This window comes from Tachysurus vachellii, chromosome 18, assembly GCF_030014155.1.
Source record: "Tachysurus vachellii isolate PV-2020 chromosome 18, HZAU_Pvac_v1, whole genome shotgun sequence".
Taxonomy (NCBI): domain Eukaryota; kingdom Metazoa; phylum Chordata; class Actinopteri; order Siluriformes; family Bagridae; genus Tachysurus; species Tachysurus vachellii.
This window is the reverse complement of record NC_083477.1, coordinates 10,453,012-10,469,357: the sequence shown is the minus strand read 5'-3', so window position 1 is coordinate 10,469,357 and position 16,346 is coordinate 10,453,012. Positions and strand designations below refer to the sequence as shown.

The 16,346-nt window shown below is 37.2% G+C and overlaps 1 protein-coding gene across 2 annotated transcripts; it reads left to right on the top strand.

Moving 5' to 3' along the window:
• The first annotated feature begins 151 nt into the window (after window positions 1-151).
• Window positions 152-14,260, top strand: il12rb2l (interleukin 12 receptor, beta 2a, like). Of its 2 annotated transcripts, none has more exons than XM_060892682.1 (15): window positions 152-424; window positions 1,268-1,564; window positions 3,687-3,816; window positions 5,900-6,054; window positions 6,164-6,300; window positions 6,491-6,641; window positions 7,532-7,608; window positions 7,755-8,079; window positions 9,121-9,309; window positions 10,333-10,434; window positions 10,657-10,794; window positions 11,244-11,384; window positions 11,702-11,765; window positions 11,929-12,013; window positions 12,695-14,260. In XM_060892682.1, the coding sequence occupies exons 1-15, from the start codon at window positions 349-351 to the stop codon at window positions 13,043-13,045; spliced, it is 2,418 nt and encodes an 805-aa protein (XP_060748665.1). In that variant the 5' UTR covers window positions 152-348; the 3' UTR covers window positions 13,046-14,260. The 2 variants fall into 2 exon arrangements, with proteins under 2 accessions (XP_060748665.1, XP_060748666.1); XM_060892683.1 differs by having other exon boundaries at window positions 153-424; window positions 9,124-9,309.
• Window positions 14,261-16,346: the final 2,086 nt, after the last annotated feature.

The following is a 16,346-nucleotide window of genomic DNA, read 5'->3' as shown; positions in this document are numbered from 1 at the left end:
TTGATTCAAATAACCAGAGTAGACGTCCCCCGGAACTGTGTTCACATGGTACTGGCCAAAATAAGCGTGTGTAAACATGTGTAGACAAGAGGAAGGCGCTTTGAGTTGCGCGGCGCTGGGAATTAAATCCTGACTAAGTCATTCAGATAAGAAACTTTTTTTTTTTTTTTTTTTTTTTTAAACCTGTATAGCGACTGTTCTTTTCAGGTACAACGAGAATGTAATTTCCAAAAGAATGTGGTTTTGATAAATAAGTGAACTTTTAGCAGTTGAGTGTTGGGTTTAATGTTAAACTCAGAATGAGTTCAGGACTAATAGAGTGATGGAGTAACAGTAGTGCTGGGAGTGATGATGGCAGTGTGGAGTAACGGAGCCCTAATGTTACACCTCATTACACTACACATCACCTTGCTCTCTTCTCAAGGTGAGAAGTTTTTTGTTTGTTTGTTTGTTTTTTTAATAGTTATTATAAATAGACGCCATTGATATCCGGGTGTTTCCCATATTGCGTTATGCTGCAATGTTGTCTTTAGAGATCTATTACTAGTATTTCTTAACTTTACTACACTGTATAGAAGTTATTCTTTTAGTAACTTATATATTTTATATATCTAACTTTGTATACAACTTTATACAAAATATATAGAATATTTTATATAACTTTATATATTTATTATAGCCATTTAATAACGTAATAGAAACTCATCTTTTTTTTTAATTATTATTTATTAATGATCTTTTATGTAAACTTTTAAATTGCTCCATTTAATCGATTTAGGTTTATTCCTGTATTTATAATTTACTAAAGAATTGCATTTGCTTGTGTATTTTTTTTCTTTTTCTTTTTTTTAACTATAGTTTTAAAAGTTTAGAAATAAAATACAGCCTCACAAATGACTATGAAAGTGTTTTATTTTTATTATTATTATTTTTTTAATTATTGTGATTAATGTGATGCACAGTGTAAGAACAAATAATGTCTAGTGAATTACTTTTATTTATTACATTTATTCATGGATGAAAGTGTATGAAAGTGTATAAAGAATTAGGTGATGTGTATGTATATATTTTTTATATAGATATATAACTGAAAGATTAAAATCATTTATTTGTGTGTTGTGGTTGAGGTTTGTGTAGGGTTTAGGACCGGATGCTGTATGTACTTTGGTTCATCATATGCATAATCGTTTGTGTGTGTGTGTGTGTGCGGTTTCTGTTGGCTCATAGCCTTTGTTATAACACATTAAATCATTCACTGCTCTTTCAGCATCATTTGGAGCAGACGTCAAGTGCTGGTGGCGAAGAGTTTCATATAATAAACCCGTTGCATCTGTTGAGTGTCAAGCAAATCCTCAGGAATCTACGCTGGAGTGTAACTTGTGTCTCCAGCATGTGCTTTCCTTTAAACCAGCAATACACTTGTCACAGACTGGGTGCAGCCGCACGAGTGCGAGCTTCAGTGCACTTCTGGAGTCCCATCATATGCAGAACACAACCTGCACGCTGCTCTGTCCAGGAAACACAGCAAGACAAACAACTTTGTCCTGTATTGTACAAGAAGGCTGTGAGTATTTATTTATTATTATCATATATATTGGCTTTGTTTATTTTTGTACAGATGTCTTCAGTAAAATACTGCTCTTCTATAGCACTGCTCTTCATGAAGAACACTAAAAACTGCTGAAACTTACATTTCCATGGTTATATTTAGCATGTTATATATGGCTTGTTGAAAATACATAGAAACTAAAATTGAGGCATTTTTTATTGTTCCTTATATCACATCCGTTAATGAGCATGCGCGCTATCACAGTCTCGCATTTTATTAATTGATGCCCAGCGAATAATGGTGTCATAAATAATACCTGTTAAACTAACTGTTTAGTAAACGTTTATATACCTTGTTGTCTGAATAATTCAAAGATACAGTGTAACTATATATATATATATATATATATATATATATATATATATATATATATATATATATATATATACACACACATACACACACATACACACACACACACACACACACACACACACACACACACACACACACACACACACATATATATATATATATATATATATATATATATATATATATATATATGCACAAATATATACGTTTATGGTGATTATGTCAACTCACTGACAGTTCATGAAAAGTTTAAAGTTAATTAATAAAAACTTCACTGATTAATATATTAATATGCTCCTTAGCTAGCCTATAGCCCTATTGACCCTGGGCAGTGACTTGTGTATTTGCTTAAGAGTTTCTATTCCTCTCTATTCCATTTTCACTTGTTGTTTTAGTGACTGTCTAAGCTTCTGTTTGATACACCTACGTTTGAAACAGTTCACGTTTCTCACACCTTGTCACATGTTTATATCAATATCTCCTTCACTTTCATTCAACTTCAAGAGTTTGTGTCTGTGACACTCAATTGCACTTAACTACAAAAGGCACTGGCGACATCCTTCAGCAGTGAAAAGAGCATTTAAAACGATTTCAACAAAACGTCTGTCAAAAAGTTTCAGTGTTGTTTCTAAATAGAATGTAATGTTTGATCAACTTTTACTTTTAACTTTAACTTGTAAACTGTAGCATATTGAACCATCATTCATGATTGTTTTGAAATATTTTATAGAACTCAGTTTGTTGGTGACTGTTACACAGTGATAGTGTGTATGTAATATGTACTGTTACACAGTGATAGTGTGTAAGTATGGAGTATGTACTGTTACACAGTGATAGTGTGTAAGTATGTAATATGTATGTACTGTTACACAGTGATAGTGTGTAAGTATGTATTATGTACTGTTACACAGTGATAGTGTGTAAGTATGTAATATGTACTGTTACACAGTGATAGTGTGTAAGTATGTAATATGTATGTACTGTTACACAGTGATAGTGTGTAAGTATGTAATATGTACTGTTACACAGTGATAGTGTGTAAGTATGTAATATGTACTGTTACACAGTGATAGTGTGTAAGTATGTATTATGTACTGTTACACAGTGATAGTGTGTAAGTATGTAATATGTACTGTTACACAGTGATAGTGTGTAAGTATGTAATATGTACTGTTACACAGTGATAGTGTGTAAGTATGGAGTATGTACTGTTACACAGTGATAGTGTGTAAGTATGTAATATGTACTGTTACACAGTGATAGTGTGTAAGTATGGAGTATGTACTGTTACACAGTGATAGTGTGTAAGTATGGAGTATGTACTGTTACACAGTGATAGTGTGTAAGTATGGAGTATGTACTGTTACACAGTGATAGTGTGTAAGTATGGAGTATGTACTGTTACACAGTGATAGTGTGTAAGTATGGAGTATGTACTGTTACACAGTGATATTAAGTATAGTAGTCCGCTAAAATGATGAAGAAATGCTCAGGACATAACAAAGAAGAATACAAAATGGCACTTGGCAGATGCAAAATGAGCACTTAATACACCTAAAATGAGCTTAGTAGGCATCAGAGTCATCTCCAAAGTGTTGTTCAGTGACAGTTGTTCATTTGTACTGAGAACAAGCATCCTGTGGCAAGCCTATAGCTTTTGAAAAAATACCAAACTTCCTGTCTGACTGGGTTGTACCCCCTTGCAGTGTGATTTAACATTAAAGAGTGGGACTTTTCTTTCTCTCCTTTATCTTGTTTTCAGATCCTCCTCCCTCCTGCTTAGTTCCGTCTCATGATGATATAAAGAATATCCATTGTAACTGGACAGGGTCACTTAACCCATTAATCCCTACCAACTTCACCCTGCACTGGAAGGAGATTGCTGGAAATAGGTAAAACTCTAATCAGATGATAAAATTATTGCTTTTCCATTCCGTTATTATTATATCGTAAAACTGTTACAAGCCAACAGGGGTTATTACAAAAAGTAAGCCATTTGAGTAGATGAAAATGCTGATATTAATAAATGTAATATTACAACTAAATATTCATTCCAGACATTATAAAACTAAGATACCTGTCCATGTATTAAAACTGCATAAAAAGATGGTGGCAGCAGTATCTCAGAAGTCTGATTTATTATGCTTTAGAATGTTTAATAAAAACAGCAGGTCTTTTAAACTAAGAGAATGAGTTATGTACATAATTTGAACATCTGTCAAGCCAGTGAGCTAGTTATCTACCTACAAAATTCATTCATTCATTCATTCACTCATCTTCTACCGCTTATCCGAACTATTCTCGGGTCACGGGGAGCATGTGCCTATCTCAGGCGTCATCGGGCATCAAGGCAGGATACACCCTGGACGGAGCGGCAACGCATCGCAGGCCACACACACTCTCATTCACTCATGCACTCACACACTACGGACAACTTTCCAGAGTCTTTGGACCGGGGGAGGAAACCGGAGTACCCGGAGGAAACCCCTGAGGCACGGGGAGAACATGCAAACTCCACACACAAGGCAGAGGTGGGAATCGAACCCCCAACCCTGGAGGTGTGAGGCAAACGTGCTAACCACTAAGCCACCGTGCCCCCCCTACAAAATTCAAACAGTTTGAAATTCACCAGACCTTAGAAACGTGCAGTCATTGAGATAATGATAAATCTTACATTATACAGATTATAGATAACACTCTTGAGACAAATGTGAGATTATTTTTCCAGCAGCTCAAGCTGAGCTGAAATTGAGTTATGCAGCAGGTCATCTCATAATACACCAGCAATTTGAAATTTGAGCGGCCAATGAAGACACAATTAAAGATGTTGACCAAGTTAAAGACTTCAACCACACTGAGATGCTGAGGTGTCATTTTGAGAGAGCTGTGCATAATAAAATGCCTTTAGACATAAAAGAACTGAAGCAATGTTGTAAAGTAGAATGTTGCAGGATGTCTAAAATGATGCAGGAGACTCAAAACGAATACATACTGAAATCTGTTGTGTTTTTTGTTGTCAGCTGAGCTTGTTTTTTTTTTTGTTTGTTTTTTTTATAGAAGACATTTAAAGACTTGAAAGAGGGTCAGAGATAATAAGTGACTGGTGGGAAGGGTGAGGACAGTGAGACAAATGCTGTGGTGAATTAAAGAGGAGAGCTGACATCCTGTAACACGTTCAGATATTTTGATAATTGAGGCAGTAGGTCATGCTGTATGCTTTATAAAATGTCTGTTTGTGTTAAAAAATGTTAAGATAAATCAAAATTGAAAAATATTTTCAACGTTTGTCAGACTGTATATTTATAATCACACCCTCCAGTGTCACCCATATGAGGATGAGGTTCCCCTTTGAGTCTGGTTCCTCTCAAGGTTTCTTCCTTTACCATCTAAGGGAGTTTTTCCTCCCCACAGTCACCTGAGTCACCTCAGACTTGCTCGTTGGGGATAAATACATACACATTGTGAACTAAATCTATCTAATATTAATCTTGAATTTTGCATTCTATTAATCTTTATATTATTCTTTATAATAACCTTTTGTTCTATGTTTATGTTCTGTAAAGCTGCTTTGAGACCATGTCAATTGTAAAAAGCGCCAATACATATAAATTCGAATTGAATTGAATTGAATTGAAAAAAGTCCAAATTCATTTGTCCAAAATTTTCGATATTGTCGACAGAAAATCAGGCAAAAGTCTGACATTTGAGATAATAAGTAAAAAATGTCTGTGATAAGACAAAATGAAATTTCTGACATAAGAACTATATATATAAAGGTTGAAATAATACATCAAATTAGATTTTTTTCTTTATATTTGTGATATGAATTTGTGAATTTATTTATTAATTCTTTATGAATTTGAATATGGATTGCCAAGTAAACAAGTCAGTTAATGTTTCAGGGTATTTTTCAGCAAGTTGATCTTTCCATATTTTGTGAGTATATGTGTCTTAACAGTGTGTATTTTAATGCAGGTACAATGGCTTTAAAGATGTAGGGGAGAGTGACAGTGGCATTATTCCACGCGAACAATACCCATCTCACGAATACATTGAAGTGTGGATTTCTGCAGTAAATGCATTAGGAAAACTTAATTCAGAAATTCTCTTAATCAACACACAACATATCAGTGAGTCCCTTACATACACTCACATCTCACACTTTCTTTTCACTTTTAAAACGCTTTGCAGTAATTTGTTTGGTTTTATTGCCTTGTGCTTTTCCATCTATTTTATCAGTCCAGCCAGCCTCTCCTTTCATCATCAATCACAGTTCTGATCCCTTGGAGATTTTTTGGGAATCAGAAGCAGAAAACATCGGACAATGGCATTGTAAGGTCCAGTACAAGAAGCAGTGTGACCAGGACTGGACGGAGGTGAGCCAAATGGGAGTGGGGAATAAAAGTGGGAGGGGTGACTACGGTAACATGTGACATCATTTGACATCATCCACTTAAAAAGATCTTTAAATCTGTTTAATTTTTGAAAATTGTGGCAGTAGGTCATGCTGCATGTTTTATAGTAAAGTGTTTGCGTTTTGTGTGTGTGTGTGTGGTGGGGCTGCAGGTTGAAGACTCTTATGAGGTGAGCTTTATATTGGAAGATGCTGCACCATTCACAAAATACAGGTTCCGTGTTCGCTGTAGGCGTGCTTCTGATGAGAGATCAGTGATGAGTGACTGGAGCCCAGAATACATTGCTGAAACTCCTGTGGCAGGTTAGTTATTAAAATTAAGCAACAACAAAAAAGAGAAAAAGGTCTTTGCTAATATTCTTGCACATTTTTTAAAAAATGGGAAGGGTACAATATGATAAACTTTAGTCCAGTTTCTATATCATGTGGAAAGGTCTTAAGATTGTCTTAAGATTATTGGTAGATTTAAGCTGGTAGATATTATACCACTGTTCAATATTTAGCCTGATTTTGTTGATTTTGCAGAATCATTGGAAAGGATCACTTTTGATAAGGATTTGAGATTGTGGGTCTTAGGATGTATTATGTGACTTTCTCAGCGATTGCTGGTTTAGTGCCACGATGACCAAATACAATCATTGACAATGTCAAAAGAATTATCTTACAATCTTAGAGTCTGACCACTTCTCCAACAGTGGTCTTGTCTAAAATCTACCAATAGGAGGATGGCATATGATTACACAAAATGCACAGGACAATTGCAAACACATAGCGGCAATGGTGAAACATAATCAAAACATATGGAAAGCAAAGCAGTGTATTGACTTTTGGCAGTAGACAGAATTTCTCCAAAATGTCCTTTTACAGTAATATCATGACAGGAATAAAAGAGGCATAACAGAAAGAAGTGGAGAATGAATTACAGATTCCACGTGTGTTGCTAACTTACGTTTGTGGCGATCTATGATGAAGAACAAGAGGAGGAATGTTTGTAGATATTATATAGAATCATATATAGAATTACCCGGATCACATTTATGCACAATGAGCATCACTTTTTCAGCCACAATTGGTTAACACTCCTAGATGAATTTTGGCATTAAAATAATTAAATATTTATTCTATTAATTTAAAGTGATGTGCTTGAAAATAACATTTCATAACAAGAACATTTTTTGTAACCACTTCCTTAGCTCCAATGGGAATGCTTGATGTTTGGAGTGACTGTGATTCTTCTTCAGATGAATCCAGCTGCACCGTCCTTTGGAAGGTATATGTTTGATCAGATCATGATCAGAGCACACAGCAGCATATCAGTACTCGATCACATATCAGCACATAATATTTTGGTTTAAAAAACTGACTCTTTTGGGTAACTGTTTTTTTTATCCTGTCGTTTATGTCTCTCTTGTCTAGGAGATGCCCAAGCAGCAGGCAAGAGGCAACATCAACAGCTATTTGCTGACCATGAAGCTGAGCAACGGCTCTGTGTTGAACATAAACGGATCAGTGTACGCGTCCGCAGAGATTTACACGCGATGTGAGCAGGGCATGACTAGAAAAGAACCACCAAATTTGGTTTCACATGCTCAGCAAAGCTATCTGAGGTGTCCTCAGGAGCAAAGCTGTTTTCACTACTGCCATCTCAGCATTCCAGTTAAGGAAGTGAAGTGCATTGGAGTGACCGTTAACACAGCAGGGGGCGAGTCGAGTCCAGCAGTCGTGGCATTACCCAGCACTGGTGAGTTACTGAGCTTCGAGGAAATAGGAGGATAATAGTGCTGTATGTTTAGCAGCCTTATTATATTATTAAATCATCATGTTTATAGAAAGTAAGAAAGATTTAAAGTTAAGTGAGTGTAGTTCTGTTAGCTCTGCTGTGCATTTAAAATCATCCTGTCAATCATCCTCAGCACAGTCAAAGGCAGCTGCAAGTGCAAGTTAGCGATTTTATTTAAAAATACTGGCAAACAATTACAAAACTTGATGCAAATTGGGGATAGTAGCTCAGTGATTGTCGTAAGACATTGTCCTATTGACTAGAAGGTTGTGAGTTTAAATCTCCACCCTCTTTTGGGCTCCTGAGTTTTGGGCTCTTAACCCTCTTGTGCTCAGTCATACACAGTATACATGTGATACCAAGCCCCAACATGTGCATCCACATGGATGTGGTAAAGTGAAGCTGGATTACTAGCTTTTTGGTTATTGGAACATGATAACACTAGCCTGTAAGGTTTGATACTAATTCAGGTGACTAATAATGTGTCAAAATCACAGCAATTTTTTGAATCTTTGATCAGAGACTTAAATACCTTCTCTGAAAACACCCTTTATAAAGATTAGAGTGATTTAACAGTCTGTTCTGCTGTGTTTTTCGCTTGTCGCTTGTCCAAGTCTTTCGACACAAAGCAAGTATGTTCACGTTTTCTTTTACACTGAGAAAAACATTTGCATTAAGCATAAGGCAGTGTGGTGGGGTGAGCTGAGGTTAAAGTGAAAATCACAATTGCCTCCAGGAACATTGGTTTGATTTCCACCTCCGCCCTGTGTGGGTTTACATGTTCGTCCCTTCAGGGATTTCATACAAATACTCTGGTTTCCTAATCCAATTGCATTGTAGGCTGATCTCTAAATTATCCCTTTGGATAGGCTCCAGACGCCCTGCCTTCTGTGTAGACTCTGTGTGTAGAGAAAATAAATGGATGGAAATATAGAAATGTGTATATGTTCATGAAAAACACTAATTGCAAATTCTGATGGCATATCTATTGTTTTGGTACAGTAGGTCTGGTTCATACAGCCGGGACATTGGAGGTCAGAGGGAGGAGTGAGGAGCTAAATGTATCGTGGCCTTTGTTCTCTCACGACATTCAGGAATATGTGGTACAGCTTAAACCAGTAGGACTACCTCACACCCAATGCCTGAACTGGGTCAAGGTTCACAAAAACCAGACATTTGTTACACTCAGGGGTAGGTGTTGGTAAGCAGTTATCCATAATTCACAAATGTGCTTTCCCAATGTCAGGAAATGTGACAAAAACATTGTCTTTTTTAGACAATGACATGGTCATTGTCCAGGGACCAGTAGAATTTCTCACACTGCATTTAACCCTGCATCGTTGTCTTTCTAAACCACAGTTTTAACTCTGGGGAAAGGATTATTTCACACTTGTAATTAGGAATTGTGCCTAGCACAGCTTTTTACCTGGGATTATGAAACACTGCTCTGAAACCATAACATAAGTCACATTATTCCTGAAGTTACTAAATAATGCATAGTAGAATAAAGTGCTTGAATGAATAACTGACTAATACAGTGAAGTCAGAAGTGTTACTGCCTCAAGATCCTGTTTTTGTAACATTGCACGTGCCTTCTCTTCTGATTTACTGAGATTCAGGCCAAGAGTTAGGACTCTTCTCCTCTTTCCTCAAAAATCTCTCTTATGCTCAGTTTAGCAGGTGGCGATCCTCACTGGAAAATTAAATTAGCTGTGACGAGTGGTTCTCTCCCCTTGTCTTTGTAGCATGTTTCGTTGGAAAGGATGTGAGCCAGAGCTGTTTACAGATCTGCACCTAGTGTAGCAGATAGTGCTTTGTGCGTGAAAGCATGATGCACATTGTCTTAGCCACGTCTTAGCTAGTGGCATTCTTCCTGGTTTGCTCTCTCTGCTCAGTACTCACTTTCACTCTGTAACAGCAACAGCTGACTGGCTACACTAAATTGCACCAAAGTATGAATGCATGCATTGTATACTTAAACTGAAAAAGTGAGTGCTTTTCTCACACACAAAATCATTTTACAATTCAATTAAAAACAGCTAGAAAAAAGGAGATATAAAATGAAACCTCTGAATGATTTTAGGGATTTTTGACTTGTTGGTGTTTGTATTGCACATCACAGATTTTGCTTTCAGATGATTCTTTCAGATGTCATAGCAATGATGAGGACGAGATAGCTGATGCCTCACATTTAGCCTTTGTCTCCATCTTCAGGTCCTTTGCCAGATTACACAGCTTACAACGTATCTCTGTTTGCTATTGTCAACAACCGCAGCTGTTTACTCAAGTCTGCCATTGCCTACACTGTTGAAGGAGGTATATTTGACTTGATTACACCTCTTCACTCATACTTTTGCAAAACAATGCATGATAAATATGTTGATTTGCATCAGACAATAGTAGATGTATTTACTGACTTACTGAATTGCAATCATTTTGTAGTTATATTTCTATTTAAAGAGTTGATTTCATGATTTCAGACAACACTGTAGTACATTACTCTAAAATTAGTTCTGAAATATCTGCTTTTTTCTACAGTGCCTCCAAAAGTCGAACATTTCCAAGCTATATCTACCTCTCTGTTAAGTGTAAACCTGACATGGACACTCATTCCACATAATATGAGCCGAGGACATATCTTGCATTACCTTGTGGGCATCAGTAATGATGTAGATGGTGAGTATTAAGACCCAGTGGTCCTCAACAAAGTTAGACAAATCGGAACATACCATTTTTCATTCACAGCTGCCTAATGGGCAAGACCAACGTCCTACTAACCTTCACAAAATACTCATTTTTATTTATTGTGCTTTTAATTAAATACAGCTACAATAGGTTTATACCCTCACAAAAACGTTTATTAGGACATCATGTAGATCTTCTCATTCATGCAATTCTCTAATCAACTAACTATTTTTGTGATGATTTAATGTTGTCTCATCCTATAGTAGTTTCTCAGTGAGAGGTTGTGGAAAATGTTGTGAAAAAGTCCATGAAATATTCATGAAACAGTCATGTTTACATTGTGGCACATTGCTGATCTGCTTCTGAGAACATCTCGATAGTATTTTAAAGTTTGGTATGGTTAGAACATTTAGGTATATTTGTTTCTGTTTTTTACACAGTGTACAAAGTGAACAGCAATCAGAGCAGTCTTCAGCTCCATAATTTGAAACCTGATCAGAAGTATGAAGTGTGGATCAGCGCTAACACTACTGCTGGAGAGGGAAATAGGACATATACCATTTTCACCACTGCTCAATCTGGTATCTCTTTCCCTTTAACACTCTTGCATCTACAGTATCCATTATGCTGCTCTAGATTTGTTACAAATTTAAATTATACAGCTTCACTGTAGACTTTTATTGTCCTATCATTAATTTCAAAGGACAGCAAAAGTAAGCATATCACATGACATGAAGAATTTCTGAATCCAGACTGATCGGTTGTGTGTTTTGTATTTGAACTTCTAAGCTCAAATACACTATAAGCATTAGTCCAACTTTTTTCTGTTATACTGTTATAAATTCTCTGTAATGGATAGGGAATAATGAGTAATCCTATTATGTGTTTTGTTCTTCAGGAAACATAACCAGCATCACTATGATCACAATTTTTCTAATCATGGTCATAATTGTTGCAGTTGTGTGAGTATAAAATCTGTTTCTTGTATTGTTTTAATATTCTGTATTAAAATGAATAACTGTGTTAATACAATATACAGAGCTTATTGTTTTTGACACTGATATGTAATGAGGTCTTATGATACCACTACAGTGTCTGAACTCAATATCAACCTCCCATTTTAAGGTGTTGTTTAATGGCCAAGAAAATCAAATGGATCAACATTCCGGACCCCATCAACAGCAGCTCATTTAAAGAGCTGAGCAATCAGGTCAGGAAAACAAATGTAATATGCCAATAGAATGAGAAAATCCAAAGTTTGAAAATGTGTAAAAGTATCTACATCGGTTGCATAATATTAGATTTGATTTATAATCCTTTCATAATAAAAAATGAGTTAGTTGCAGTGTGGTGAATAAGCTTATTAAAAAAGTGAATGTGTTTACAGATGATTTACTGAATCCATAAAGTTAAACCCATTTGCCTTTTGCAGCATAGTACAAAACATGTTACTTTATATTATTTGATCATAAAAAGGTCACAAATGAAATAGTTTTGCTTCACAGTTGGTTAAGCATAATGTTTCATTTGCTTGCCTAAAAGTGTAACAAACATTTACACACTACATTCGACATTTTTTGTACTCGTGTGTATAGTCATAAAATGAATTTTGAGCATCAGACAGCTTCAAATAGTCTTATGTTACAAACAAACCTCATGTGATTTTTAATTAAACAGACACAACCTTACAACTTTGTCATTTATCTGTTGCTAAACACACTTTTTACAGCTAGCTATTAGCTTTGTACCATCAGAGTTATTGTCATATTAGTTTTTGTTTAAGAAATAAACAATAAATTTTTTTATCCACAAGTAATTGCTTTCAGTGTGTAATATGAGGCATTTTTTCATCCTAACTAACTTTGTGTGTGTGTGTGTGTGTGTGTGTTAGTTACCGTTCTGGCAGTCATTGCCTGTTCGTTCAGCCTCCATGGAGCATGGGCTAACCATCTCTCAGGTGGAGGTAGTTCCTGAGGTAGAAGTTAATCATGAACCTGAGGTGGAGCAGCCAGAGGAGCCCAGAGAACACGACCAGAGCAGAGGAAAAGAGTTGCAAGGATACGAGGAGTTAAAGCGGAACAACTCCGTGCTACGTCGTCAGAAAGAATACAGCCAAATGATTGACAGCAGTGATGAGGAGGGTAAAGAATGTGAAGAAGATGAGTGGAATGAGGAGTGGAATGAGGAGACATTTCCTTCCGACTATGAGAAACATTTTTTGCCCTGCATTATGGGTGTATGATTCTTCATTTGTGCCTTTAAGAAATTATTATGATTATGGCTTGTCACAACTTTTTGCTGTATATTATAATGTGTGTTATGGATGCATATTTGGGTCATCTTAAACAAATGCAATGCAAAATGTTGTGTGACAAGCATCAGGATAACTGACTCAGGTGTCATTAATGTGCCATTTTGGTTACATAACCTCATCTATATTGACTGACTATGTATTGGAAGACATTGTGCATAGACCCATCGCTTTTTGCACGTTTTCCAGAAATACCCACTCATTGGTAAGACTTCATGTGGTTTTAAATCACATAATAGATGTCTGTGAATTTGTTAAATATTGGTTTAGGAGTTCTACATGGACATCTCTGTGACAAGCCAGCTAGGGGATAAAAAATAAACTGGCCTGTTCCTAATAATTTGGCTTGTCCCTAATATTCTGGCCTGTTCCTAATATTCTGGAGTTGGAGTGGGACAATATGTGCTACGTCGTCAGATGATTGACATGATTGACAGCAGTGATGAGGACGGTAAAGAATGTGAAGAAGAGGAGTGGAATGAGGAGCCGTTTCTTTCCGACTATCAGAAACATTTTTTGCCCTGCATTATGAGTGTATGATTCTTCATTTGTGCCTGGAAGAGATTATTGTGATTATGGCTTGTCACAGCTTAAACATCTTAAACAATCGCAATGCAAAAATGTTGTGTGACAGGACAACTGACTGAGGTGTCATTAATGTGCTATTTTGGTTACATAAGCTCATCTACATTGACTGACTGTATGTATTGGAAGACATTGTGCATAGACCTATCACTTTTTGCACAAAAATTTGCAGGTTTTCCAGAAATACCCACTCATTGGTAAGACTTCATGTGGTTTTAAATCACATAATCACAGTGCTACATGGACATCTCTGTGACAAACCAGCAAGGGGATGTACAAAGTAACTCTTCAGCTTAGATTCTCATCCTCCTTCTGCAAAGACTGAATCTTACTGCAAATGAAAATCATGACTTGAATATTTTTCATGTGCAATTTGTGATTGAAAGTTTTTGCAGTAATTTAATTATACTGTGTTTTATAATTTGCATTTTGCAACTTTTTTATTTTAAACAAATTTATAATTTTCTCAATGAACTATTTTTGTTAAAGATTATGTTTATACTTGATAATACTTGAAGCATAATGAGCCTTTAGGAATTCTTAATAAAAATGACAAGAATATGTCAGAGGTTTTCTAAGGCTTAACCACCCCACCACCATAGTTTGCTGTGTTAAATATTACAACATGCAACATGTTCGATTCCCGCCTCCGCCTTGTGTGTGTGGAGTTTGCATGTTCTCCCCGTGCCTCGGGTTTCCTGCGGGTACTCCGGTTTCCTCCCCGGTCCAAAGACATGCAGGTAGACATGTAGGTTGATTGGCATCTCTGGAAAATTGTCCGTAGTGTGTGATTGCGTGAGTGAATGAAAGTGTGTGTGTGCCCTGCGATGGGTTGGCACTCCGTCCAGGGTGTATCCTGCCTTGATGCCCGATGATGCCTGTGATAGGCGCAGGCTCCCCGTGACCCGAGGTAGTTTGGATAAGCGGTAGAAAATGAGTGAGTGAGAGAGTGAATCAGCAATTTCATTTTGCTCTATCAAATAACTGATGGACACAGTAATATTTCAGTAGTGAAATGAGGTTTATTGGATTAACAGAAAATGTGCAATATGCATCAAAACGAAATTAGACAGGTGCATAAATTTGGGCACCCTTGCCATTTTGTTGATTTAAATACCTGTAACTACTTAGCAATGATTAATTGGAACACACAATTGGTTTGGTGGCCCATTTCTGCACACATGGCACAAACGGAGTCGCTTGAGGTATGCAAACGCACATTTGGACAAGCCAGCTTCATTTTGGAATAAGGCGCTGTGGAGTGATGAAACTAAGATCAGTCACAAGGCCGGGGCTGGATATTTCAACAAGACAATGACCCAAAACACTGCTCAAAATCTACTCGGGCATTTATGCAGAGGAACAAGTACAATGTTCTGAAATGGCCATCCCAGTCCCCAGACCTGAATATCATTGAACATCTTGTAACACGTTAATGGAGATTTAGGATAGCCACTCAATGTTAGGCCCGCAAAAATAAGGACGGAGAACTAACAAGCGTTTCACTCAACGGTTTATTCCTCCGTACATAGGGAAAACCTCCGTAAAACATGTCACTAAACAAAAACACATTAGTATGAGAAAATAAAATAAAAGGGTAAATCGGTTGCAGCATCAGACTTCCTCACACACATGTGGTGTTATAACTGAAGCGTTCACATTTTTGCGCATGCGCACATTCAACTAATCTTCTTCTTCTTTCGGCTTTTCCCTTCAGGGGTCGCCACAGCGAATCATCTCTCTCCGCCTATCCCTATCTTCTGCATCCTCAACACTTGCACCCACTAGCTTCAAATCCTCATTAATTACATCCATATACCTCCTCTTTGGCCTTCCTCTTTGCCTCCTGTCTGGCAGCTCCATGTCCAACATTCTCCTAACAATATACTCACTCTCCCTCCTCTGAACATGTCCAAACCATCTTAATCTTGCCTCCCTAACTTTGTCCCCCAAACATCCAACATGAGCTGTCCCTCTGATGTACTCGTTCCTAATCCTGTCCAATCTTGTCACTCCCAAAGAGAACCTCAACATCTTCAGTTCGGCTACCTCTAGCTCTGACTCCTGTCTCTTCTTCAGTGACACTGTCTCTAAACCATACAGCATGGCCGGTCTTACCACTGTCCTGTACACCTTCCCCTTGATTCTTGCTGATATTTTCCTATCACACAGAACTCCTGACACCTTTCTCCACCCACTCCAACCTGCCTGCACTCGCTTCTTTACTTCTTTCCCACTCTCTCCATTACTCTGGATTATTGACCCCAAGTAATTAAACTCCTGTACCTTCTTCACCTCTTCACCCTGTAACCTTACTGTTCCACTTCCCTCCCTTTCATTCACACACATGTACTCAGTCTTACTACGACTGACTTTCATTCCTCTTCTCTCCAGCGCAAACCTTCACCTCTCCAGGTTTTCCTCCACCTGCTCCCTGCTCTAACTACAGATCACAATGTCATCTGCAAACATCATCGTCCAAGGAGACTCCTGTCTGACCTCCTCTGACAACTGGTCCATCACTATAGCAAACAGGAAGGGGCTCAGAGCCGATCCCTTATGCAGTCTGACCTCCACTGTGAACTCCTCTGTCTGACCTACAGCACACCTCACCACTGTCCTGCTCCTCTCATACATGTCCTGCACC

What these genes read in the sequence shown, in the direction of transcription:
- il12rb2l (XM_060892682.1), top strand. Translation starts at nt 349, where the DNA reads ATGATGGCAGTGTGGAGTAACGGAGCCCTAATGTTACACCTCATTACA. An exon ending in TGCCTACACTGTTGAAGGAG is followed by an intron (nt 10,435 to 10,656) that starts GTATATTTGACT and finishes TTTTTTCTACAG; the next exon opens with TGCCTCCAAAAGTCGAACAT. An exon ending in TTTCACCACTGCTCAATCTG is followed by an intron (nt 11,385 to 11,701) that starts GTATCTCTTTCC and finishes TTTGTTCTTCAG; the next exon opens with GAAACATAACCAGCATCACT.